General features: G+C 36.8%; 1 protein-coding gene and 1 long non-coding RNA gene across 4 annotated transcripts; one reads left to right on the plus strand and one right to left on the minus strand.

Annotated features, from left to right (window-relative positions):
- Positions 1-203: 203 nt before the first annotated feature.
- LOC144201605 (uncharacterized) lies at positions 204-4,620 on the plus strand. Its single transcript, XR_013327368.1, has 3 exons — positions 204-619; positions 1,233-1,276; positions 4,389-4,620. It is a non-coding gene; the product is annotated as an uncharacterized LOC144201605 (long non-coding RNA).
- A 3,734-nt stretch (positions 4,621-8,354) lies between these two features.
- Positions 8,355-27,355, minus strand: tnn (tenascin N). 3 transcript variants are annotated; one of them, XM_077725092.1, is made up of 21 exons: positions 27,232-27,341; positions 26,923-27,145; positions 25,585-25,755; positions 20,630-20,818; positions 20,353-20,553; positions 19,372-19,746; positions 17,089-17,222; positions 16,834-16,963; positions 16,521-16,703; positions 16,341-16,430; positions 13,547-13,810; positions 13,204-13,467; positions 12,843-13,106; positions 12,494-12,757; positions 11,846-11,976; positions 11,099-11,237; positions 10,877-11,028; positions 10,647-10,743; positions 10,393-10,557; positions 9,525-9,688; positions 8,355-8,550 (listed from the first exon to the last, which is right to left on the minus strand). In XM_077725092.1, the coding sequence occupies exons 4-21, from the start codon at positions 20,814-20,816 to the stop codon at positions 8,407-8,409; spliced, it is 3,348 nt and encodes a 1,115-aa protein (XP_077581218.1). In that variant the 5' UTR covers positions 20,817-20,818; positions 25,585-25,755; positions 26,923-27,145; positions 27,232-27,341; the 3' UTR covers positions 8,355-8,406. The 3 variants fall into 3 exon arrangements, with proteins under 3 accessions (XP_077581218.1, XP_077581217.1, XP_077581216.1); XM_077725091.1 differs by lacking the exon at positions 25,585-25,755 and having other exon boundaries at positions 27,260-27,355; XM_077725090.1 differs by lacking the exon at positions 25,585-25,755.
- Positions 27,356-27,365: the final 10 nt, after the last annotated feature.

A 27,365-nucleotide genomic window follows, 5' to 3' on the forward strand; every position in this document is an offset into this window, starting at 1 on the left:
GGTTTGTGTGTATGAGTATGAGTGTGAGTGTGAGTGTGTGTGTATATGCACCACCACGCAACACACTACATGTTTCTCACCTGGTAGAGCACTTGCATACTTTCACATCTTTAGCTTCCCGCGTTTGTTCCCTTTTTAGACGTGGGGAGTCGTTTGTTAACAAGGAGGAAGCCTTATTGTGCTGAAGACAGACATTAGAATGACTGTTTTTTGCGTGTGTGTACTTTACGAGGCCTTATGCTTAAACTCAGAGTGACGTCACCCATGAGCATGTGTGTGTGTGTGAGTACAGTAAAAAGTGCCGCAAGAATTTGTGCAGGAAACACACAAGCATGCACAGACAGAGGGTCCATTCTTACACAAAGTGGGTTGGGTACAGTGACGTCGTGACCATAACTCACAAATACACACTTGGAGGAGGAGATTGTTGGAGGGTAAGAGGGGGGCCAGGCTAGAAGAGCAAACAGGAACAGAAAGTGAAGTCTGGTCATAATGTCTGTGTGTAAATGTGTTAGGGGGACAGAAAGAAGAACAACAACCGATGTCTCAAAAAGACAGAGAAACTTAGGCTATTAGTTCCAAGAGGAGGCCAGGCTTGATCCTGAGACCTGGACTACAGGTAATATGTCAATTTGAAAGAGTTTTTGTTTAACTTTGGTGGTAAAAAAGTTTTAAAGTTGACTTTTTTCTCGGGTTGCTTGTATTTGGAGTATTCGTTCACTTGTTTTTACACATGTATGATAATTAAGAAAGTTGAGTGTGTTAAAATTGGATGGAGGTGATAGATGACAGGGCACGTGTTGCATTGAAAGTGAACTGCAGTGTAGAAAAGGTTGTGGATTTGACATTTGTTTGATTGTTTTTTGAAGGAAATGGGATGGGTAGGTGTAAAGGATGATGAAAATTTGTTTGAATGAGAGTATTTGTAAGAAACTTTTATGGGTTGAAGGTGGATTTGGATCTGATAAATCCCATAGTGATAAACTGAGTGAAGAGTGGCAAGGTTTTTGTCAGTTAGTGCAAAAATACAATGTTAAAATAACCATATGTGCGTATATAAGACGTTAAAAAGTTACTCTATGATGGCAAAAAATAGTAAAATGGTGTTTAAAACAACCATTTCTATCTACATGTCTTATTTTTAGGTTTGAACCCAATTTTCACATAAAATATCAGTGCAGTAAATGCTTTTTAAGTGACAGTACTAATGGAATCTTCTTATTTCTGCCTAGCAACAACAACCAAGAGAAAAGTTTGACTTGACCAGGAAATAAACGTAAGTAATTCTGTTACATTTCCATTAATACTGCTTCAGTTTTCAGTTTTTTCATGACTGTTTTTCCTCTATTCTCTTCTTCAAACTAACACAGAGGTCATTAAGAGTTTACTGCTTTTGACCTTGCTAAATTGTCATTTTAAAATCAATTATTTGCGACTAATTTCCCCCAAACAAACAGTCCAAAAAATTGCTAATAGTGTCTTCTATACTCCGGAGGCAATCATTAAAAATTCCTGCCATGCCTTCTGTCACCACTTCTGCTCTTTTAGGTCACACGTGCCCCTTAAAAAGCAGCCCCCGATGCAATAATAATAATAATCATGTTTCTTAGTCTTTCCTGCTTTTGTGGGCCTTGTAAGTTGGCTTTCGTCGGACTAAAAAAATAAAAAAATCCTCCTTTGAGAGCACAATGTCATGAGAAAGTCTACCAGGCGAGTAGACAGTCTCGGAATGTCACAACAGCCGTTGGCTAAAAAATGTCCTATATTGAAAGACATGTCGTTTTTAAACCCCCCCTGTTTTGCTTGTACTAAATTAAAGTAGCAGTAATTTCAATTTGTTTTGTCCTTAGGCTCTCCTTAGTTATATTACGTAACTTACTATTTAACTTTTAGTATTACTTCTTAGTTTTTATAATGTGAAATAGTTCCTATTTATTTTAAGAACATGTCTGTGACCTTTTAAACCACTGGTGTCAAAGTGGTGGTCCGCGGGCCAAATCTGGCCCGGCGCATCATTTTGTGTGGCCCGGGAAAGTAAATCATGAGTGCTGAATTTCTGTTTTAGGTTTAAATTAAAATGAAGAGTATAGATGTATATTAAATTTTCTTGATTTTCGCCCTTTTAAATCAATAATTGTAATTTTTAAATCATTTTTTTCAGTTTTTAGTTCAAAAATAATTTTGTAAAATCTAAAAATATATTTAAAAAAAGCTAAAATAAACATTGTTTTAGATCTATAAAAAAAACCTGAATATTCAGAGACTTTAATCCAGTTCATTTAATCCATCTTTTAAAAAAAAAAATCTAAATATTATATCTAAAACGGTCCGGCCCACATGAAATCAAGTTGACGTTAATGCAGCTCACGAGCCAACCCGAGTTTGACACCCTTGTAATTTTAAACTGTCCAAACATTTCCGAAACATTATTTTTTTTAAACTAAATTGTCTTTACACTTAAATTATTTAAGTGTTTCTCAGTACAGTTTGACAGCAAGTCAATATTTGCATTATTTTTATTATTGCTTGAAAGTAAACACACAACAAAGACACCAGGAGGAAGGAATCAATGGTGTTGTTTATATTTTAATTCAAGGCCATCATATAACAAAACCAAAGGTGTCTTTATCGTTTGTCACATAACACTGTTGATTGCGATCGCGTCCTTGCTGGAAATAGCTAAGCAGCAACTATAAGAGCTTCATTTCCTATTGAGAAAATGACTGGAGGATGGTGTGAAAGGGGGGGGGGGGGGCTGTTCGTTGCTCTGCCTGTCGGTAAAGCAATTTCACATATGAGAAGTGCAGCAACGGTTATGCCAAATGTGCTTTTGCTTGTCACGCAGGTGTCTTCTTCCTTTGCTCTATAGCAACGAATGAGAGACAAAAAAACTTGCCTTGCATTCTGGGAAACAGAGCAGTGATAGGGGGGTTATAGTATTAAAAAAAACTCAAGGTGACCCCAGTGTTGAGGAGCGGATACAAAGTAATTCATTGTAACACGTTGTTGTTGTTGTTTTTTGGATTGGATAACTTTATTCATCCAGTATTCGGGAAATTTCACAGACTACGCCCCAAATTAAAATGTAGAGTGTAGATGTATATTAGATTTCCTGATTTTTCCCTTTTTAAATCAATAATTGGAATTTTTTAATCAATTTTAGGTGTTTTTAGGTCAAAAAAGATTTTGTAAAATCTAAAAATATATTTAAAAAAAGCTAAAATAAACATTAGTTTAAATACATAAAAAACGGAATATTCAAAGGTTTTAATCCAGTACTTTTAATCCATTTATTAAAAGAAATGTAAATATTATATCTAAAATGGTCGGGCCCACGTGAAATCAAGTTGACGTTAAAGCCTGAGTCTGACACCCCTGTTTTAGACAGTTTAAATTTTTTCAGTCATTTATATTCGCCAATATGGACGTCAAAACCGGATTTAACCGGACAGACTTAAAAAAATGGTTTAAATATCTTTTTTTTTCGTGAGCTTTAAATCCAAAGAACCAACTACTAATGGCATACCACCCAAAAGTCAATTTTCTAAAATATGGCCTAGTAAAAGCTTTTATTTGCTCTTCTATAGCACCTCATGTATTCACACTCATTTTCTCGCATCCACTTTGATTCTCCTCCCAATGCTCTTGTTAGATTTCCGATCCCAGCGGGATTCTCGCCAACATTGCTTCACTGAATCTCTCACTCAGATGCCAATGTGCCATTCCTCCCTATGCAAATCCTATCCAATCTGCCCATCTCTGGCCTTTAGTATTCCTTTGAGGGTCTCTCATGGATGTCTGCTCTGAATCCTCAAAAAACCTCTCTGTGGGTATGAATGAGGAATTTGTAATCATAAAATATTTGAAACAAGAAAAGCAACAAAATAGGAAAAAGGGTGACAGGAGCACACTATCGAAATATGTCCATACTAGTGATTTGAGGAGCTTCTTTCAAATAAAATGTGTTTTGCTGCCATTTTGGGGCTTCTATAGGCAATCACAAAACTTTACTGATAGATTTTTTGCTTAAAAATGTCAGATGTTAATGGAAAAGTAATGAGAAAAGCGTTTTCACACTACCAAGATGGCTTTTTTTTTCCTCCCTTAGGCTTTGCAGTTGAAATGATTGCTCATTTGTGTTCTATTTCCAGAACAACCAAAACAACAACAAACAAACCATGCAATTTGACAGAAAACTAGTTTTAGGAGTTATTCAAAACAATTCTTTTCTCTTTTTATTCAAACATTTGAATCCGCGAAATCATTTTTCCAAGCCTATTTATTTCAGCACCATTTTAGGAACAGCTCAATCAATACAAAAAAGGGAGCCTTTGCATTTTACCAGATGTAATATTCCAAATAATCCTAATTTCTTTATTTGTTTTCAGGTATCCAGTTAAATTAAAGTAACAAACCCAACAAATGTGAAGACAACAAGCAAGATTACACTCATTCCAGTTTGGGACTGAATCTCATTTCTTTTGCATCCCATTTTTCAAGATATAATGTTTCAACCCTGAAAATGAAACTCCGAAACTGCCCACATGGAATCAGAAAATCGGATATCCTGCAATCCATCTGAACCCTAAAGTAGGCTTTATAACATTTCGCCATTAAAGCTATGGATGGGACAACAGACAGCATCCGCAATTTCTTCTACTATCTTTGGAACTTTATAACAACCAAACACAACCAAGGTGTCTACAACACAGTGTGTCTGGTAGTCCTGCTTACACTTCCTCTCATTGTCCTCCTCACCACGTTGGTGGTGTGTTGCCATTGTTGCTGTTGTCGCCATGCAAATAGCTGTTGCTGTTGCCGCCATAGAACGGGAGGATGTACCAACACATCCAAGAAAAAGAAGAAAAACTCCGCCAATAACGACGACTTGTGGATTTCCGTCAAGACTAGCCAAATGATGCCTGATCTGGTTACCTTACCGATGGAGTAGGGAGTCATTTTCATTGATCCAGAGACTGAAAAGACTGAAGAACTGTAAATCCAGTGCTAAAAATGCTTGGATTTTGTGTTCGTTGTGCGTTATGTGAGGCGTTATGTTTACAAAGTTTGTGGTACAGACATTTAGAAGCTCAGTAGACATAGTAGAAAGTGTTGATTTGACATTTTTATGCAGAGGAATGAAGATGAAGTGAATTGAGGAGTTTTAGGTAGCACTTTGTTGCTGTATTGTGGCTGTTTTTGAACTATTGGTCCTCTTTTCATTGGAAAGTTGGATTTGACTGTGCATGCCAGTTTTTTAAGGCTTGTTGTAACCTGATCGAGGTGTCGCAAGTAATATATGACGTCTTGCTTTTGAAAGAAAAGTAAGAAAATTAGAGAAATTACACTTGATGTTTGGCTCATGGAATTCAAGTCGCAATTGTTTTGCTGTTATTGGGATTTTTAGTTATTTTGAACACTTCAGCTCACTTATATCTCATAAGATGATTTGAAGTAATTCTCCTCAAACTTTTTACAGTGTACTGCGCTTTTAAGCATAAACAACTGTTACCTCGTGTTTTAAGGACAGCAACAAAATAGTGAGGGTTTACAAAAAAGCAGAAACTGGCATTTAGAACCAAGCTAAGAATGCTTAAAGTTATTTATAAAGCTAAACTAACAGTACTTTGTCTTCTTGAGTATGATTGATTTGTAAAAATAAATCTATAGCTATACATTCTGTTATCTTAAATGAATGTGTGTCCCATTTAAACAAATATAAGTTTCCTTCCATTGTTAGAGATCACAAAGGTCTTAAGTGATAACTTCAAAAAATGTTTCTTACATATAATTTAGTTCAAAAGTCATATTTGTTACTTAATTTAAATCAAATGAAAATTGGATTTGCTTGAAAACATATGCACTACAAAAAAATGTATTTTTTCCCTTTTTTGTGGTAATTACCAAATGAGTCACATATCCGCAAGTGCTCATTATGTTAAAAATAGATGCAAAAAGTGCTAAACTTTTGACTTAAAGGGCAAAAAAAAAATTGAGGATACAGAAAAGCATTACATAGTATTTTTTGTTTTGTTTTTCGGCTTCAGTTAAAGATGTTTTGTTCCTTTTTATATTTCTTTTTCCCCCCTCTGCCCTTTCCTTGAAGTGCTCCTTCAGTTAAAACAAACACTCCCTTATTAAAGCCACGGACACTCATGGAAAAAATAGCTCAATCCAAACCCACGTGTATGCGTCAACCTCACTGACTCATGCAGACACTCACTCTTCCCATTATTTACATATAAAAAGATAAATAGGGTCTGTGAGTGTGTGCATGGGTGCATTAGGTCTTTATTTTAGGAAGTTAAACCTATCTTTTTCCCCTCTCTTTGTGTTTACTCTGGCAGAAAAAAATAAGCCTAACAATGGCGGAAACTATTCTTTTTAAAGTCTTTTGGAAGTCATGGTGAGTGGAAAGACTTTTATTTTAAATCCTCAAATGTCAGATAGCATTTTTACTTGATGACTTGATTTCCAAATAAATGTATATAGTATGAATGAAAATGGGAAATCTTAATTTTCAAAAGACGAAGTGATACGTACTGAGCTATTTTTACATGAAATGTGGGAGGACCTGGGAAGAACTCCACGCAGGTGAGTATTTTTGGTCGCCGTTCTTTTGGTCGCCGTTCTTTTGGTCGCCGTTCTTTTGGTCGCCGTTCTTTTGGTCGGCGTTCTTTTGGTCGCCGTTCTTTTGGTCGCCGTTCTTTTGGTCGCCGTTCTTTTGGTCGCCGTTCTTTTGGTCGCCGTTCTTTTGGTCGCCTGTCTTTTGGTCCCTTTTGGTCACCAGTCTTTTGGTCGCCGGTCTTTTGGTCGCCGGTCTTTTGGTCGCCGGTCTTTTGGTCGCCGGTCTTTTGGTCGCCGGTCTTTTGGTCGCCGGTCTTTTGGTCGCCGGTCAAATGGTGACAGTTTACTGTTGAAACCAGTTCTCAAAATTACATTAATTAGAGAGAGTTTAATATCTAAGAGAGAGAGTTTAATATCTAAGAGAGAGAGTTTAATATCTAAGAGAGAGTTTAATATCTAAGTGAGAGTTAAATATCTAAGAGAGAGTTTAATATCTAAGAGAGTTTAATATCTAAGTACTTTTTAATATCTAAGTACTTTTTAATATCCAACTACTTCTTAATATCTAAGTACATTTGACCGGCGACCAAACGTCCTGTCACGGAGAAGGTCCAATCAATAGGAAGAAGGTACTAATAAATCCCTTTTGGCAGCGTAACATAAACACGTTCCGACCTGGTCGACAGATTTGCTGATGAATAGGAAGAGGAATGCGCCGAAGTAATGAAGCCAAAGCCGTATTAATGACATTTGTCAGCTTGGAGATTAAAATGAGCATTGAGTCATGAAGTCACGCGAATATAGAGAGCGAGGGAGACGGAACCACATTTTAATTGGTGTTTGATTGAAGCCCATCGCCTTGATTGATCAGTCAGGTCCTCGTCATTGGAAAATGTAAAATGTGCAAAGCTTAATTCGTAATTCAGCAAATGTGATTTGACTCGTTTCTGCTTTAGAGAGTACGCCGAAAGTTTTCATTTAAAAAGAAATTACTATTCCAATTACTATTATGACAACTCTTTATTATTGAGGAATATATGCTGCTGTTGTCTATAAAATGAAACAAATACATAAAAATGAAGAATGGGTCATGGTAAATGTTTATATATTCACTTCATTATGTTTACTCTTTTGCTGTTTATGGATATTTTCTTCATTTGTTAAAATTATGCTTGGAATCCTAGGAAAGAAGTTAGATTAGAAAATTATTTCTTCTAATAAGTATAAGACTTTAGTCCGATATTTCTCCATCTTTGTTTATCGTCTATTTGAGTGACAGGTGGAAAAATTACATTTTGTGGTCGTAGATAATGTAAATAATGGTTTAGTGGATATGTCCTACTGAGAAAAAGCATTTGTAAGTAAATAAACCAAGTCCACATTATTTTAGTAGGTAATGTGTTAGCAGTATATTTACTAGGCAAATTTTTAATACATTTTTGCTTGTTTTAGTTTAATAAAAAGTGTTAGAGGGCAACTAACAGCACTTGTTAGCAAATTACAGTCTAAAATAAAGCAAATTGAGTTATATTTTATCTTATTTAGGATATTTGCTTCTTTAAAAACAGGACAAAAAACAATGGGAGTTGAATTATTAATGGCAATTCAATTTTGGAAAAAATCAATTAAAAGATTAGTAATATCACACATGGCTAGTCCAGTTATAATTAAAAAAATGATTGGTGCAAAAGTTTTCCGAGTAGGCTCGACAATTTGTTAGCACGTCTCATAATGGGAAAGTTTCTTGTTCAAATATTGACTTTTATAGTAGGTTTTTTTTTTCTTAAAACCTGATGATTTTGCATCCACTTTGACTGAAAATCTTAAATTTGACCTTTTCTACTTGTTCTGATGACTGACAGCGTTTTCTTGGTTCTTCAACGAGCGTCGTTTCTTGCTGGAATACGAAGATTTTGGTCGGATCTTCATCTCGGTGAAATCCAGGGAAACCAGGTGGCCTTTCCAGGGCTCCCAGTTGACCCCCTAAAAAAACGAGGAGAAGAGATTAGAGAAAAAAAGCTCTGATATCACCAAAAAAGGTAAAATATTCCAATTTTTTCTCCATTTGAAAATGTTTCAATCGATTGTTGTTGCCGGCTGTTGTTGTGCCAGTTGCTTTTTCGTTGGTCTCCCGGCTTCTCAAGTGTTCAATTCCCTCCCTTTTACTCTTGATCTCAAACCAACAGGCAGACGGTTGCCCTACAGAGCCTGGGTTTGTGTTTGAACTTTGTTTGCAAACAGGGTTGTTTTTTTTCCCTTTTCTTCGTCGCCAACTTCATGGTAATGTCGGCTTCACAAGGTTTCACATATAACTATTCAATGTGTAAAGTGCCTAACTGAACTGACTATTATTTGAAATGTTTGCAAGTTAACTTAAAGTAAGAAAAATATTTATTTAAACAATAAATGTAATGTATGGTCTACAATGTATTAGGTATTAGTTTTCCAATTATTTAATGCATTTGTGATAACAAATACATTTCAAGTACTTTTAAAGTCAAAATAGGGTGAATTTCTCATTTTTACACAAATCCTGGTAGGTCTTTTATTACTTTTTTAGGTATTATTTACTAAATTCAAGTCTTAAAAATATATAGAAAACAAATACATTGACTTTTTCGGACATTTAAACATTTTTCTACATTTTTTTTAATCACTCATTGCTTTAAAATGTTTAAAAAAATAATTTGTGAAGATGATGTCGCCATAGAATTATTGCTTTATTTTATTCAGTATTTTATCTGATTGGCGTGGAATTTTGATATAATTTCAACCCATTATAGCATAGTAAAGTAGCAAAATCTTCCAAAATGTCTATTTATGCCAACACTTCACACTGCATATTTTTAGCTTTAAATTATTGGCTAACAAGGAATATATGTGTAGTACAAATTCGTGCTACAATAAACTATCTGACGGATGATGAAGTTAACGAGGCGTATCTCTTGATTACTCACCAGACTGTGCCTGTTGTCCCCCCATTTTCCATTGATATTGGCCAAGTGACAGTTTTTGTACCACCAGGCGCCACGGTGCGTGAGGGCGCAGTTGCCTAAGGCGATGTCGTTATCTGAGTCGATAGTTGTCCAGGGCCGACCTTGGTGGTAGGTCATAGCGTCACCTGTGGAGCAAAATGGACAGACATAATTGATCAGAACCGAGTAAACGCTTCCTAACCTCAATGTGTCATCACGTTTGCTGACCCACTGGACGAATATCGACATTGGCGCAGCAGTGTTGCTTTGAGTAAATTTAGAAATGGCACATTTCTAATGCTGATGAAAACCTGAGTGTCATGAATTCGCATATAAATGAAGAAATAACCATAGAACTAATCAAAACTGGGACAAAGTTAACAAAATAAAAATTAAAGAATGGAGAATGCACACCAAAAAATAGGTAAAAATGACTTACATGACCAAGAAACATGAAACAATACTCACACAAAAGACACGCTACAAATTGATGACAAAGTAAAAACACCTTAGTCATGCAGGGTAAGGGAAGCCAGGAGGGAAACAATAGGGCAATTCCATACGAATCACACAAAGAACTCAAGGAAAACAGAACCATCAAACAACACCAAAACACAGACAGAATATGCAATTGAAGTCTGATTGTAGCATTCACCCCAGCTATATTAATTTTCTCATCCCATTTTGAGGTAAAAATAACAAAGTAAGGTAATGCAACATGGTGCAGGGTAACTTAATATATCCTTGTGTGAAAGAAATATAGGGTAATGTAACAAATGAAGACCTGGTAGTGAATACATCAGAATAGTTCATGTTGAGTGTATAGATGACAAATACATTTCATGTGTACCTGCTGTTCCTCTGTAACTGCCAATGGTAAGCGCAAACTTCTGCCTAGCGCTGGCGATCTTGAAGCTGTCGTAGATGGCGTAGACTCTCTCGGAACCCAGGCCCAAATCAAATCTCACCTCGTACTGGATGGGCGTATTGGTCATTTGGTATATCTTCTCCAGTCCTAAAACGACGCAGCAAAACAAGAGTCACTCAGCTTTGCGTTACTTCACAAAACAGTATTTAGCAGAATAAACAGTTAGGAATCCTGACCAATCCAAAATTCGTCAGTCATGTTGCCAAAACCAGCCACGTATTGCCTCCAGCGTTTCATGAAGTCCAGTTGGCCTGTAGTGCGACGTTGAAGAACCTAAAACAACGTAAAAATCAAGCATTTACAATACATGTCCACTATATAACCAACACAGCCTTCAATTTTCTATAGTACCAGTTATACAGACTGGTAAATGTTTTTTTTTTTCTAAAAGGGAGATTATTTATACCAGCCAGCCGCCTCCATCAGTATCCATGTCGCAGTAGGCCTCCATAGGTTTGGAATTATCATTATTGATGTAAACAGTGTAGATGCCACTCTTCTTTAAACCATTTTTCATAATCTGCAAACAGTCCATGGGGAAGGGGTAGAGAAGTCCAACTACAGGGGATAAAGAGGGGTTAAAAACAGATTTTTTGACACAACCCAAACTTATCTTATGTATCCACACCCGTTTTGAAGATGGTTTCAACCACTTTGCTCCTCTTGTTGCCCTTATAAGCTATGATGCTGACAATGTATCTCTTCCCCATCAGGAGTCTTTGTATCGCAAAGCTGGTCTCTCTGGCTCTGAGCTGCTTTTCAACAGTCTAAAAACACAATAGAACAAATTAGTCCACTTAACCACATTGTCCGCAATGTCCATCGACGATACCATGAGCATAACATCAACTAGCGACTGGAATTTAACTCATTTTTTTGGGATGAGGCAGGGCAAAAGAGTATGGTGTGTAATTTGGGTTCAAATTTTCAGTCCTTGGAGTATTTGGATGGAAGCGTATTACAGACACGTAATAAAAACAACTGCAAAATTGAATATTTAACGAACCAACTGCATTATAACTCCTCTTTATTATTCATGGGAAAATAATGGGGCCCATTTCAACTAGTGGTTGAGTCAATAATTGATTAATAAATCTGTCTGGAGGCCATATGCACTGTGATAAAAATGTGATCTTTAAGACCACAAGAGGGAATCCTTGCACAGATTTTTGACTCTAAAAAAGGATGTCTAGAAAGGCGGGTCAGTTTTTGAATGAAATTATAATACATTATTCATTATATGCATTGTCATCATTTGAATAATAATACAGACATAAAAAAAACCTTTGCCTGCAAAAAAATACATTTTAGAATATTCACAGCGTGAAAGTAATTCAATTATTTGTAATTTTGTCAAAATTCAGGTTCAACTCACCTCCATGTTGCCATCTTCATCCCTATAGGTTAGGATGTATCCGTCAATGTCAGCCAAAGGAGGATCCCAGGTCAACATGGCCGACTCAGTAGTGACACTCAGAGCCCGGAGGTCTTTTGGAGCGTCGATTTCTGTCAGTTAAAATCACAGCAGATGACATAAATGCTCATTCATGCTAGTAAGGAGTTAATTAGTTTGGATTTGGGTGACTGCAAAAGCTTGAACCAGCCAATGACAATCATTTCTCTGGCATGCCGAGAATTGACCGTATTTTGCCTCCTCTCATTTTTGACTTAGCGTCCAGAACTAAAGCTGACAATTATCTGCGTGCATGGTTTTTATTTTGCTTTGTATACCTCAGCTATTCATTAGTCTGTCCTGTTTGAAAATAAATACTAAGCTAATTTGTTTGACACATGCACTCAGGTAATTATCCTGTGGAATGAGAACATGGACCATCCATTCATTCATTTTCTACTGTGCGCCATTTTTTGGGTCAATTGGGGGCCCATTCTAGGTTGTGAGGCGCTTCTCCCAATAATTTGAAGCCAGCCGTTCACACTAATAATTTAACATTTGTAGGGAATTTGAATTTCATAACTCATTGACTGCAATTAACCGCAAATGACAGCCAATCGTTTTCAACACCTGTTTCTGCTTGTGCGGAGACCTTCCTGCTGGTTTTGCTTCCCTTAATAGCCCAGATGTAGATGGTATAGATCACACCAGGTCTCAATGCTGTCAGGGTGTAAGAATTGGCATCTGGACGTAGAGAGATTTCACCACTTGACCCTTCTGAGGATATGTAGGTGAGAATGTAGCCTTCTATTTCTGCCTGGACACCATCCCATGATACTCTGACACTACTTTCGGTTTCATCATTGGCTCGGAAGTTAGCAGGAGCATCCAATTCTATAGTGTAAGCAGAAAAAAGTTTTTAAGGAGTACAAGGTTATGTATGGAGCAAAGATATGAAGAAGTAAGTCAAACTAAAGACCTGTTTCTGCTTTTGTTGAGATCTTACTGCTGGCTTTATTCCCCTTGACGGCCCAGATATGGACTGTATAGATGACTCCGGGTCTCAAATCATTTATGGTGTAAGTGGTATCATGAGGCCCAATTGGGATTTCCTTACTGGAACCATCAGGGGAGATGTACTTTAGTACATAACCGTCGATTTCTGCCTTAACGCTGTTCCATGATACCCTGAAGCTTCTCTCTGTCTCGTCATGGGTTGAAATGTTGGAAGGAGCATCCAAATCTAGGAGTTAAAAGACAAGATTTGGTCATGAAGTCGGTTTTAGAAGGTTGGTTAGTCTATTCTGTTTAGATATCATAAAGTAAGTCATAGTAAAGACCTGTTCCTGTTTGTGTTGAGATCTTCCTACTGACTTTGGTCCCCTTGACAGCCCAGATGTAGACTGTATAAACCAATCCAGGCCTTAAGCCTTTTAATGTATAGGTGTTCCTGTTAGGCCCAATTGGGATTTCCTTGCTAGAGCCATCAGGAGAATGGTAGCTCAGCATATAGCCGTCAATTTCGGCCTGGACACCTTCCCATGACACCTTGAAACTACTGTCTGTTTCTCCCTGGGCCACAAGGTTAGTTGGAGCATCCATCTCTAATGAAAGGGAAATTAATTATTGTAAGATTACAAAACTGTTATGTTGAAAGTTCTGTTCACATCATCTAAACTCTACCTGTCTCAACTGTCGTGGAACTCTTCCTGCTGACCTTGTCACCATTGAATGCCCAGATTTTTATGGTATAGACCACACCAGGCTTCAGACCAACCAGCTTATATGAAGTCAGGTCACGTCTGATTGGTATCTCAACACTGGAGCCCCCATCCGAGGTGTAGGTTAAAGTATAGCCTTCGATATGGGCCTGCACTGGGTCCCAAGAAACCATTACGGTATCTTCTGTGACCTGAGATGTGATCAGGTTTGCTGGACCATCTATGTCTGTGGAGGTCACATTATGACATTACAATGTAAAATGTAATTTTATGTACAAAAAATCTAAGATAATAAACAACATCTGGAATGAATTAATCTACGAAGTAGAAGTACTACTGTATTTTCATTGCAACAGTTTATAAAATAATGGCATTTAGAACTCCAAAAAAGTACCAAATACCCCAATTTACGGACTATAAGTCAAATCAGCCAAATAATGCACACTGTTGAATCTTATTAAAAAAAACAATGGCAAAAACGAACTAAATAGGCATCTGTTAACATATTAGTTTTTGACATAACTGTACAGGGCATCGGAAAAAAAACATACACTAGTCGCAGATCTAGCCAATTTATGAAAAAGAAAATGCAGTTTATAGTCCGTAAAATACGATACTCCCATTCATTTTTGCCAAAACATGTTTTATAGGGCAAAAGATATGAGCAGTTAATGCCAACATCTGTCCCTTCACTTATTGTCGCCTTCTTTCCAAACCACAGATAAAAAGTAGAAGGGTTAAGAATTACCCTTTTAAACATTGTTACGATCTCCATTTACGTTGAACAGCACCACCGGGCTGAGTCACTGTTGGTGACATTGGTGGAAAAAAACGACATCCACCACACAGAGGGGCTTTGTGTGTTAACATCTGTGGGGGTATCGCGGGAGCCACGTGAGGCACGCATGAGGACGGACGGGCGTAGAGAATGTACAGAAGAAAGATTGATGACAGAAGAGTGTAGAAGTGAGGGTGTGGTACGAGAATCCAACAGAGACAGGGGAAGTAAGGGGAAATGTAAAAATAATCATCATTAGGGATGATTCCTTCGTGGCACCCTTCAAGGTTAGTCTGGTGTCATGATGTGGTTGGTTTGATGAAGACTGATGGATGATACTACATTCACGGGGAGAAAGGAGTTGGCTCTCTGCTAAAGTTTATTCCATTTACTTGTCTACTCTTATGTGCTTTCTTCTCATGATTTAAAACGCATATAAAGGTCTTCAGATACTTTAAAACTGGATAATATTATGAATCTTGTTTTAAAACGCACAAAAAGGTCTTCAGATACTTTAAAACTGGATTATATTATGAATCATGTTTTAAAACGCACATAAAGGTCTTCAGATACTTCAAAACTGGACTAGATTATAAATTTTCTTCATTTCTTCTTTTTGATTTGAAGTTGGTACAAAGTAATCTTATCAGTTATTAGGTTCTCAACAATTAGGCATTTTTTTGGTCATTTTTAGCCAGGAGATGGCATTTATCAGATTTAAAAATAACCCTGATAACCCAAGATAAAAGTTAATAAATGATATTTTCTTCTATCTATTGAATATATTCTGCATTTCTTTCGTATTGCCGTAAATTCCCCCACCACACTTAATCAATCTGGCCTAACAACAACAAGTATTAATACAAAATGAGACCAGAACTTTGCCAATGGAGGGAATAGATGATCCTCTTCAATTATCATCAAAATCCCTTTCAGAAAAAAAAATATAAATGAAAGCCTTTAGACACGAACTGGAGAATGAGCTGCAGTCTGTCTGGTGTAGATTAGGGAATTTGTGCACCAGGTCATTCATACTCATCACAGGAACAGGTGAGAGAGAGAGAAACAGAGAGACAGAAGAAAAATAGCAAGAAGCTTCAAAAGAAGAACGGTGATAACTAAACACCATTAAATTGTCTGCCTCCGGATTAAGAAAAGAAAGTCATCAACTGCATTGCCACATAAATTGGAAGACATGTTTCACTAAGGATGAAAATGGAAGTCAAGAGGGAGCAGGAATTTAAGAAATACAGAATTTGGAAGATCTGTCAGGCCTTTGTAATGTGGTAAAATCCAAAATAAGAAAAGCATTCACCAACAACTACTAAATAGAAATGATCATATTTACCGTATTTTTTCAAATAGTAACTTATTTCCCATTAAATAAGGTCTTATCTCTCAAGGGTCTCCAGAATATGATATATTTTATTCATTATTGGATAATTATTAATGATCCTTTAATGGTTTCTCTAGTTGAAACATGATTTTGGTAGTATTAAATTAAGTCAGGGTCCAAACATAAGAATAAGCAATTGGAAATAATACAAAATATTTTTTCCTGTGTTCTAAAATCAGTCCATAAAAAAACCTAATCGTCCAATGGACAAACCTCAGTAAGCATCTTGTAATTGTTTGACCAATCACATCACGTTTCCTATCCATGACCGCACTCACCATTAGAAGCATCCCACATTATAGCCTAGTAAATTCCATCCCTCTACGTCATTAACCCATAATTGTAACTCTCGATGACTAGACTGTATTCCGTAATTGTTTTGTTGTCATTGGCTGAACGTGTAGGCTTGTATCGTATATTACTCTCACAACAAGATTCTAGTTTTCCTATTAAATTCTAGGCTGTTAGCTTTTACAAGTACCCAACCGGCAGCCCAATTAAAAGTATATATCCTCAGGAGAGGTTTATCAGGATTATACAATTAACAGATGGTGATAAACTAAAATGTAGGGTATCACTGACCTGTAGAACCTATTACAGAAGATGCGTTTCCCTCTATTGGCCCTTTAATGGCCTGTACTGCAATCAGGTATTCGGTTCCTGGATACAGGCCTGGAAGTGTGGTAGGGGGGTTGTATGATGAACTCCGGTCAATCATGTCGGTAGGCAAAATTTGGCTTAATAATTAGTTTGGGAACTCACCTACGATGGTGTGTTTTGTGCGAGCTTCTTGGCTTTTCTGGACATTTAACTCTTCCTCTTGTCCTGATGGGTCCATGTGTGTTAAACGGAAGTAATCCACTTCTACTTGCGGGTTACTCCAGTCTACTTGGATTGAGACGTCGGTCTGATCAACAACTCGGATGTCGCTGACTGTTGAGACAACTGGAAAAAGCAACAAAAAGGTATTTCAATTGGCTGGTCCAGATCTCTAGCGTTCATAGTTAGAGATGTTAAGAGTTTCTTCTTTTGAAAGTCTTTTTTGTTGGTTTTAGGTTGGTTTTTTTTGGCTCACCTGTAGAAGCCTCAATTTCTTCGGCTCCACTTTGGATTCCGTTGCTGACTGCATGAATTTCAACCAAGTAAGAAAGTCCAGGTGTCAAACCCGTGATTAGATAGGAGTTATCCTTTTTGGGAACTCGAACCTAGAATGCAAATTGTTAAATCTAGTGTAAAAGTCATGTAAATTGTAACAGGACACATAAAATAATTGCAAAAAAACTACAGGGAATCTAAAGAACATATATAGTTTTTAAAAAAGTTTTTTTACCTGTTTTAAAGCAGTTCCCTGCCCTCTGGGATGATAAGTTAAAACATAATAGTCGACTCCAGGAACTGGTAACCACTGGACTAGAAGGGAGACATCAGTTGCTTGGACCAACTTAAGACCTTTAGGACTAAGAACTATAGTGGAAAAAAAACAGAAAACACAACACTTGAATGTTAATATTTAAAATTTTCCAATTTCTTTCAAGAATTTAGCAGAAGTGCATGTTTTGTTGCTTAACTATTTTCACATGGGGCCGCCTATTTACATCTATGTCTTAAATTACAATTATGATGTTTCTTGCAGATGTTATATCCTTTCTCCTCTTAATTTGCAGATCGTGAGGTCGTTTTGTGGTTGTGAGACGACCAAAAGCAAAGCTCTTCATCAGAGGTAGTGGAATAATTGATGTCAAGAGGTTGAATAAGAATGTATGTATCAACAGCAGTGTGCCATAACAACACAACAGTGGCCAAGTCATGGCAGACAGCCAGTCGGCAGTACCATTGCATGCTACGCTTTCTTAGAATGAGGCAATCTTTGTGGTGGATTAATAGTTGATGAATATTTAGATTAAAATAAATAGGGCTTTGCACGCAGGAACTTGAGTTTTTTTTTCGGTAAAAAGGAAAATATCTGCCCTGTAGAGTTGACATAAGACAGGAACAGTACCACACTGTATTCATCAGTTTTAGTCTTCAGCAGTTATAATGGTTACTTGTGCTATTTGAATCACATAAAGCAATCTTTGACTTTAAATAGCATGGCAGAAAGGTAACTTTACAATTTTAAAAAGGGTGCATTTGCTATCTTTCTGATTTTGAAGGAATATATGGTCCATTGAAGTGTGTTTTGCATTAGTGTGTCTGTGGAAAATTGGGTTCACAAAGGTTGCCATTCAAGCTCAATTTCGCAAATCCCTCAGAATTCTAAAGGTATATCTTCAAATATCCATGAACCAACTGTATACTCAGTCGCAATTGATGTGCTAGTTGACATTTATGCTACTTTTAAGAAGGAATCATTCACGCTTTCCAGGCTAGAAGCCATTGGTGGATAAAGATAACGAATGAATGATACCGAGAATACATATCCATACACAGTTGTTATTTTTGGAGTATTAGTGTAAATCCTGTTTAGTCCCTCTTGAAGACAAGAGAAAATTTAAGTTTGAGGGGGAATTAGTTGCCAAAAATTGTCATTCTTATCTGGGAAATCTTTTTTAGAAACTGTCATAAGCCCAAAGTCTGGATAAGAATTTGTGTATCAGCTCACAGCTGCTTCCCTTTCTTCTCATGTCACCTTCAATTGCAACAGTATGCAATTCCCCTCCACCCAATTTTGCCAACCACACTTTTAGCAGCAAAAGGTGCAGCTGAATTGAGGTTATTTTCTTTTTTTTTCTTCGTTCCTGTGGTGTTATGTGTCCTAATATCTTCAGACATTTGAAGGCCGAAGCTCCTAACAGTATTGGTCAGGGTTCAAACCACTAAAAAGGACCCCCCACCCATCAGCTGCTATTTTAAAATAACTTCTTTCTTCGAATACAAAAAAAAGAGGTGTAGCTGTCTAACAGATCATGTTGGACATTTTGATGATTTAGGTATAAAATACATCTAAAAACATTTCAATGTGTGGCTGGGTTTTAGCAGGTGGGATGATATTTGGAGTGAACCACTACTGTATAGGCAGGCCACTCTAGTCCACAGTGGGTGGTAAAAGTACTGAGACATTTACCCAAACAATTTAAAGATGTGATTGTCCCTCAACATACAGAAAAGACTATTTAAATCACACCTCAGGTAACATTTGCAGTAAAAATGTCTCCCACGTGGCAATTCTGGTTACACTATCAACACAAATTGAAAATGAAAGGTGGCCTTTTTTTAAGTTAGTGTCAGCAGAAACATTCCTGGAATAAAATTGTACTTATAACTGTTTAAAAAATACCTTAAATGAATTTTTCTTGCAGGAGAAAACACTATCTTATGATTAAAAAGGACTGTTTTATGTCTAAATACACAACATTGCTGGTATTTCTAAGGAAATGCCAACTTATACAGTACTACTGTATAGTACAATGGACATTGAGAATGTTCTCCATTTTCTAATAGATTTAAATTCCCAATTCCAATTCCCTCTGCATGGATTAAACAGTTAAATAGAACATTTACGATAAGGAAGAATGAGCCAGGATGGAAATTGATAAATAGCTCCTACGACTAAACTGTTCTTTATGACAACTGCAGTGCAAATGAACAAACAACCCAAAAAAAAGCATCTTACCTAATGAGCAGTCCTCCCCATGAAATCCCTGGTTACAGATACACTGGCCATCTACACAAAAGCCATTCCGACTGCAGTCTTTAGGACACTTCTGGACACTGCAGTCCTCGCCGGTGAAGTGCGGGAAACAAACACATTTCCCATCCACACAGTGGCCCTTGTCATTACAGTTGTTGGGGCATGTCAGTTCACTGCAGTCTTCTCCTGTGAAACCCTGGTGGCAGATGCATTTGCGATCCACGCAGCGACCATTGTCGTTGCATTCGTCTGGGCAGGAAGATATCGAGCAGTCTGGGCCTTCCCATCCTGGGTAGCAGTCGCAGTTGCAATTCTGCTCTTGGTAGGTGCCATGGCCACTGCAGCTTTTGTCCACACCTACAAAATTGCAGTCTCTTAGTGGTTTGTTATCGTAACCGGACGTTTGGTTGCCGTTTTTTTGGTCACCGGTCAAATGGTGATCGAGAGTTTACTTTTAAAACCAGCTCTGAAAATTATATTCATGAGAGAGAGAGTTTAATATCTAAATATCTACTCTTTTCAACAATACTTTGATATTAAACAGTACTTAGATATTAAACAGTACTTAGATATTAAACAGTACTTAGATATTAAACAGTACTTAGATATTAAACAGTACTTAGATATTAAACAGTACTTAGATATTAAACAGTGCTTAGATATTAAACAGTACTTAGATATTAAACTCTCTCTCTTAGATATTAAACTTTCATTCATGAATATAATTTTGAGAGCTGGTTTCAACAGTAAACTCTCTGTCACCATTTAACCGGCGAGCAAAAGACCAGTGGCCAAAAGACCCTGCGACCAAACGTCCAAGCACCGTTTGTTATGTATTTCGCAAAAGTGAGGAAAGCGAGTTTGCAAAATCGATCCAAAAAATTCTAGTGAGACTTATCCAGACAACAACAAGAATGGTGGCCCACAATTTTAGGTTACCAAGTCTTTTCGTTTGAGTCCTACCTACTGAACCTCCACTGCCACAGCATCCTTGAGCACACTGGCTTTTTAGATAGTTGACTTCCTCTTCTAAACCATTGACTCTGTACAAAAGAGATTTGAAGCTCTCAGATTCTGCACAGTCACACGTAGGAGACTCCAGCTTGATCTTATGCCTGAAGATGATGTTGTTCTCTCCAGTCGGTGTGGTCTCCATCTGCAAACCTACAACACACATATATGACCAAATACCACTCTTAATAGTAGGCTTGTTTTTTTCAAGTTAAATGTTTCATCTAACCTTTTTCATCCTGACTTTGAGGAAGCTCCAGTTTACAACCAGACCCCCCAGGAACGTCAATATTATAGACATGGCTGAAGGTAACGGCTTTCTCACGAGTGGAGGAATGCACTCTGGTAGCAAAGCTGCATTGCGACACGGTACAAAGTAAGACCAGCAGGGCCCTGCATTGGAGTTTAGCAGTCATGGCTGAAAGAGAAAGGCAAGAGAGTACAAATTAGGAACAAATCCAGAATTTCCTTAGGGATCAAAAAGTTATCTAAAGAAGCGGAACCACATAAGTTCATTCCGAGACCCCCAAAGTATTACTTCATTTAAAAATCGGTCACCGTTAATGAATTCTCGCAGCGTTAGTCAGCTGCATAATCAAAAGACTAATTCCACAATTTGGCATGAAGTATAATAAAATCCTAATCATGCACCATTGCTTATGGCTGTGTTAAATTAAAAACAGAAACAAGAATGAATTTGGATGATACTCCATCTGTTTGTTTTTTTGTCGATTATCCATTTACATTGCTGGCATGAAGTTTGTATAATATGTTAGGAGAGCTGCAGATGTTTGGCGTCACAGTTGAATGGATGGACGGCATGGTTGCCAAGTTGAAACAGGGTTAAATTTAAATCTCCCTGGCAACCGGTGACATAGAACTGAAAATACAACTACTGTTGACAATGTGTTGTCTTGTGTTTAGCATTTATGTTGTTTATTTTTCTCAATGAACTTAAACCCTGAGATTAGACTCAGTGGTTCTGTGTTTAGGGGATGTTGTCTTTCTGGCAACTAAGCCAATGGCACTATTAATTTTGCCCAGTCAAACATTTGCTGCTGTGCAAAAAACCTTGTCCTCTAACATGATGTCATTGCGTTTTAGCCAAACTGATGTCATGTCAGCCTAAAGCTATTCTGTGGCTCGACCCGAGAGGCTAAATTACAAACTCTTGTAAAAGCAATGTCATTTCATCTTGTTTTTTTTCACCCTTAAAGTCTGAATTTAACTTGTGTGGCAAAGATGTGAGGGAATGTAGGAAGTTTGTGTGGCCGATTGATAGATGTAATGTGGAAAAAGGCAAAGTTTAGTTGGAGTTTATGGAGCCAATTGGTGATGGGTTCATTGGCTAAAAAAATTATTATTGCATTTTTTGTTGTCTTATAGTTATTGATTAAAATATATATACTGTCAGACTTGGGTTGGTTTGCGGGTTTAGATATAATATTATTATTTTTTTGTCAATGGATTATGTTTTGGATCAGTTTTTTATAGATCTAAAACAATGTTTATTTTAGCTTTTTTATATACATTTTTAGATTTTACAACATGATTTTTTAACTAAAAACACAGAGAAAAATGGATTTAAAAATTACAATTATTGATTTAAAAGGGGGAAAATCGGGAAATTTAATAATATACGTCAATACTCTTCATTTTAATTCAATTCTTAAACAAAAAAATTCGGCACTCATGATTTACTTTCCCGGGCCACACAAAATAATGCGGCGGGCCAGATTTGGCCCCCCGGCCGCCACTTTGATACAGTGCTATAGATGAATTAAAAAAAAAGTCAGACTACAACATGCTAAACACTGTATAAAAAAACCTAAATGGTACATATGCGTTAAGTACACTGAATATGAATTAAATGGATAAAGAAATCAATGCAATAATAAGAATAAATACCACGTTTAAACATAGAAATCCCCAAATAACTAAAATGAATGGTTTTGTAATGTCATTTGGGATGCTGTGTAGAATTCCGGGAGGTAAAGTAAATTATGTAAATGTAACGTGAAATCAAATGTGGAAAAAGTGAAGTGGTGCGAAAACTTTCCATATGGACTGTACATCTCCATTGTGTCATTAACATATAGTGTCACATTGCTGTTTACATAGCTGCTAAATCCATTTACACTTCTTCACACCCCATAACGGAAAGACCAGTTGGATCATGGGTGATAGTTGCAATTGTTACTGTGGAGAACAGCCACTTGATGGAAAGAAACATGGCAAAACGGCAGTTCAAAACTCATAGACGGCAAGTTCAAGACACTACTGTAATTGCTATTGGTCAAGAGTTTGAGGTTGCCATTGGCGGCTATATGAGAAATCCAAGCCATTACATCATTGCTTAGGGAACATGTGCAGTGGTCGGCGCATCCACTTAAGTGGGTTTTTTTTTTATGAGAACGTGCAAATAGAGAGAAACAGCATCTTTCATGTCAAATGTATTGCTTCTATTATCTATCAGAAAATGCTCAAAAGGGCATGATAGACAATTCAAATGGAATTGCCTATAGACTATTAAGTACCCTGTTCCAATCATTATTCATACTTGGAGTAAAAGTGCATTTTCATTTGCTGTCTGGGTATCTTCTGGCTGGCAATGACTCAATTTTCCTCTTTTTAAAGTGATGGATTTGAAAGATGAGGACGGATTGGGCTTAGGTTTCAAACATGGAGATGAACCTCTCACTAAAAGTCATGTTTTATGTCTCAGTTCAAACACTTGGTAAAGGCGGAACAGTATAAATATTTCTGGCGGCAGGGCTCCCCATATAATACCTACTTTATTTCGCCATAGCCACAATGTATAGACATAGAGGTATATGATCTTGTAAAGAAAACATAGTGTATATGCTTAACATTAACAGAACTCATCTGTGTTATGTATAATAAGATATCTTCTGATCATTTTAGTGCGAAGCAAAGTTTAACGGCACATAAGCGGTGTGTAATGTAATATAATTAGAATAAATATAAGTAGAAAGAAATAGAGAATAAACTGTTGAATGAAGTGGAATTACATGTTAAAAGTCCATTTTTTTCTTATATGATGGCGTAAAAAAAGTCATTTGTATTATTTTATTTCTTAGCATTTTCTGTTTTGGCATTTGATTAAACCACTTTTCATATTTAACAATTTCACTGGCCTTTTTAAGTTATGATGGACATGTAGGATATCATTTTAGTAGTATTTTGACCTCAACTGAACTCAATTTTAAAGTAAATTGGACTTCAGTTTAATTGAATTTGTAATATTTTGCCCTTATCAGGTAAAAAAACAAGTGTGTTATATTTAAGTAGAGCAGATATAGGCTGTGTTATATTAAGGCTAACATGAGCAATGCCTGTTGGGATCCAAAGACACTTTTCCTGAGAAGAAGTGGTGATAGATGCTGCTACTGTAGTGTTTGTTTGGAAGCTGGGAACGCTCAAACAGTGACCTGACAGAAAGAGGGTGAAGGTGCCACAAACATATGCAGATAGCAAATCTTACGGGAAGAAAACAGAGGGATTGAATACCAAAACAAAAGGCAGCCTGTTTCTCAAAGTACCACCATCATCAACCCAATGTCAAAGGGGCAGAATATGTTAGTTTAGTTAGAACCAGTATGGGGAAACTATGGCCCGCGGGCCACATCCGGGCCCGCTAGGCCTTTTGATTCGGCCTGCCGACGTTGTCCAAATAATGTCCAGTTTTTGTCCAACTTTACAACGTCTTTTTGAGTCCGATTTAGCTTATAAATCTTAAATTTTCTCCAAAATAGACGGGGCGCCTTATAATCCAGTGCGCCTTATATATATGGAAAATACGGTATTTAGCTTCTACAGTCAAGTTTGAAATAGAATAAGGCTGTAAAACAACAAAATTTGTACTGACACTGATAAATGCAAAAAAAAAAAAATTAATAAACAATAGTACTTCAACCAATAGTGGCCTACACGCAGAATAAAAACAAAAAATCCTAAAAAAAACAACAAAAAAACACTGTATTTTCACGACTATAAGGCGCACTTAAGTCTTAGATTTTTCTCCAAAAATAAACAGGGCACCTTATAATCCAGTGCGCCTTATATATGGGAAAAAATGTCATTCATTGAGGGTGCGCCTTATAATGCAGTGTGCCTCATAGTCGTGAATATACGATAGTTTATTTTTTTATAAGGAGCCCACTCTCTGAGGGGTGTGGGTCTCTCCAATTGGCGCACTGTCTACACTGTCGTGCTTGGCCGAGGGTCTACATCTGGAACTTATTTCCAGGGCTTGTGTTGGTCCCCTGAGTCATGCACAGTAGCCTTAAATGTAAATCTTAACGGATCAGCAGCCCCCCCAAGCCAAGCCAATCAAATCTGTTCCTGGTTATTAAGAAAATCTACACTTGAACGTCTTAGCCTCTAAAGGGAAATGAACATTGACGGGCAATAAAGGATTATCTTGCACAACAGGACCATTGAGTGGACAGAAATGTTCCTTTTGGGGAAACTCAAGGGTGTCTTGTGTGTTTCAATGAGAATATCTAGTGGATAAATGCAGTTTTGTGAGAGGCAAGGCAAATAGTGTTTACAGTTAAAATTCTTGATGGGAACGGCACTTTGGCATTTTGATATAAGATTTGAGGAAGGGGGGAAAAAGGGTGTTTATCGATGGGGAATATGTATTATTATTGAGTTTGCATAATTAAGTCTTGAAAAGATTCAGTAATATGCTGTTCAAAGCCAATTTGTTATATTTTGTTTGGAAAATGTGAAATGTCATTTGAACACAGTTTACATTGATGTGTAATTCATATTGAATGTATGTATTTTGAAGGTCAGATCATTAGGAACACACATCCCCAAAATGATGAATTATGCGAAATATAGAAATGATATGAAAAAAATATTAAGAAATGACAAGATATGCAAAAAAATCATTAAAACTAGATCAAATATTGTCATCCCCTGCACATGTATCTTACTGAAGATTTTTGTCAGTGTGTATAATGAATTAATATTCTACATATAGTATATTTTCTCCCAAAAGCATGTTTTAAAAAGGTATCAAATTTCATAATCAATCCCTTCATAAAGCTGCTCTTTCAAGATTATCTTCTCCTTCTTTCAATTCTTGTTGTCAGACAGTAATTGCATGCAATTGTATGATTGAATGCAGTGATAATATAACAAATAGCTCACCCTTGATGGTAGCAATCAGCCTTGTAGCACCTGTTGATGAACTCAAGACCTCCTCAGCAGTGGGGATTCTTTTTTTCCTTCTCTCTGCCGCTTCAGTTGTTAAACACTTCCCAATTGCCTGTAGGCCAATGGGCAGTAATTTGGGAGTGTCTTACTTAGCTCCTTGTGGGACTAAAAGAGTCAGTAAGGACGAAAAAGGAGGAGGAAGAGGATGAAGGAGAATGCTTGTGAGAGCAGCTTTTAATGTTTTTATTCAATTTTTTTTCCCCCTACATGGCACTTGGCTTCTTTCCTCAAACGGATGGGTCTGCCTCGCATACTATTGACTTAAAAAGATACAATCTGATCACGCGTATGGAATGATTTTTTTCCATCCTGAAGAAATATTAGTGTTTATACAGTGACAGATTTGAAGATGAAGCCAAATGACTGCCACTGAAGAAAGTAGAATGCATTTGACAAACTGCAGATTCGTATGCAGTCTTGCGTGTTTATGGGAATAAAAGAATGTCTCAACAGTTTTCAGTAACTCAATTGTTTGAGACATTCGTTAAAAAAATGTTTTTTTTATAAAAGGGTACGCTTCATAGTTCCAAAATATGCATGTTTGGTTGATTTAAGACTAAATTCTGATTGGAATAAATTGTATGCAAAAACTTTCTCTAACAAGTTTGGTTCAGTCGCAAGTATTTTAAATGTTGGTGGGTATGTTCTGTTTTTGTCAAATACTAGAAAATATAGCATTTTAGATAAAATATTTTAAAAAATTGATAAATGGATTAAAAGCCCAGAATATCCAGTTATTTTTTTATAGATCTAAAACATTTTTTTATGTTAGCTTTTTTAATATATTTTCAGATTTTACAACATGATTTTTGAACTAAAAACTGGAAAAAATGATTTAAAAATTACAATTATTGATTTAAAAGGGGGAAAATCAGGAAATTTAATATACATTTATACTCTTCATTTTAATTTTATCCTAAAACAGAAAGTCAGCACTCATGATTTACGTTCCCGGGCCGCAAAAAATGATGTGGCGGGCCAAATTTGGCCCCCGGGCTGCCACTTTGACACCTGTGCTCTATATCCTAAAGTGACCCAAATAAGATGCTTTTGCATATTTATTTTAACTGCTCGTGATGTCTATAGTTGTCACACTAAGCACAAAAAGATGGAACATGACAAAAAATCCGAACAAGGCCATAATGAACACCTGAGTTACGACATTGTTATCCCAACAAAATACGTAAGAGTATTGTTAATTACAATGTAGATGGATGATAGATGAAATGATAAACATAACTGTCAGCTCGGGCCCCTGGCTTTTTTACGTACCATTTTGCTCAGTGGAGGAAGTAATTTGTTGAACGCTCCTTGCACACCTGCTGTAGAGCTTCAACTTCATCTCCTGTCTTCTCCCAGCCAAGATAAATCACTCCACTGCCGCACCGTGCCGGTTTATTCCTCTGGACGACCACCGAATGTGAGGACGCCCAGCTGTTGTTTACCAAATGAATCTCGTTTCTCTCGGCGTAATTAACGGGACAAATCACTCCACCTGCCAAAAAAATGTCACAGACTGATTTAATGCTATTGTTTATTACAGTTTGGTATCTCTATAATATGCAGGAAAACAAATCTTACCATATATGGTGTCATCGTTTTTCCGTACCTGTCATTATTCTTGGAAGGCTGTTTTTTTTTTAAGAGTCCTTCTTGCCACTGTCCTTAACTGTCTCAGTCTGGCTGTATCTGGAAAGGCATTTTTCTTATTTACA

The sequence above is a fragment of the Stigmatopora nigra genome, chromosome 9 (assembly GCF_051989575.1).
Source record: "Stigmatopora nigra isolate UIUO_SnigA chromosome 9, RoL_Snig_1.1, whole genome shotgun sequence".
Lineage (NCBI taxonomy): Eukaryota > Metazoa > Chordata > Actinopteri > Syngnathiformes > Syngnathidae > Stigmatopora > Stigmatopora nigra.

What these genes read in the sequence shown, in the direction of transcription:
- tnn (XM_077725091.1), bottom strand. Translation starts at nt 26,992, where the DNA reads ATGAAGTTGAAGCTCTACAGCAGGTGTGCAAGGAGCGTTCAACAAATT. An exon ending in AGAAATTGAGGCTTCTACAG is followed by an intron (nt 16,704 to 16,833) that starts GTGAGCCAAAAA and finishes TGCTTTTTCCAG; the next exon opens with TTGTCTCAACAGTCAGCGAC. An exon ending in TTCCACGACAGTTGAGACAG is followed by an intron (nt 13,468 to 13,546) that starts GTAGAGTTTAGA and finishes CCCTTTCATTAG; the next exon opens with AGATGGATGCTCCAACTAAC.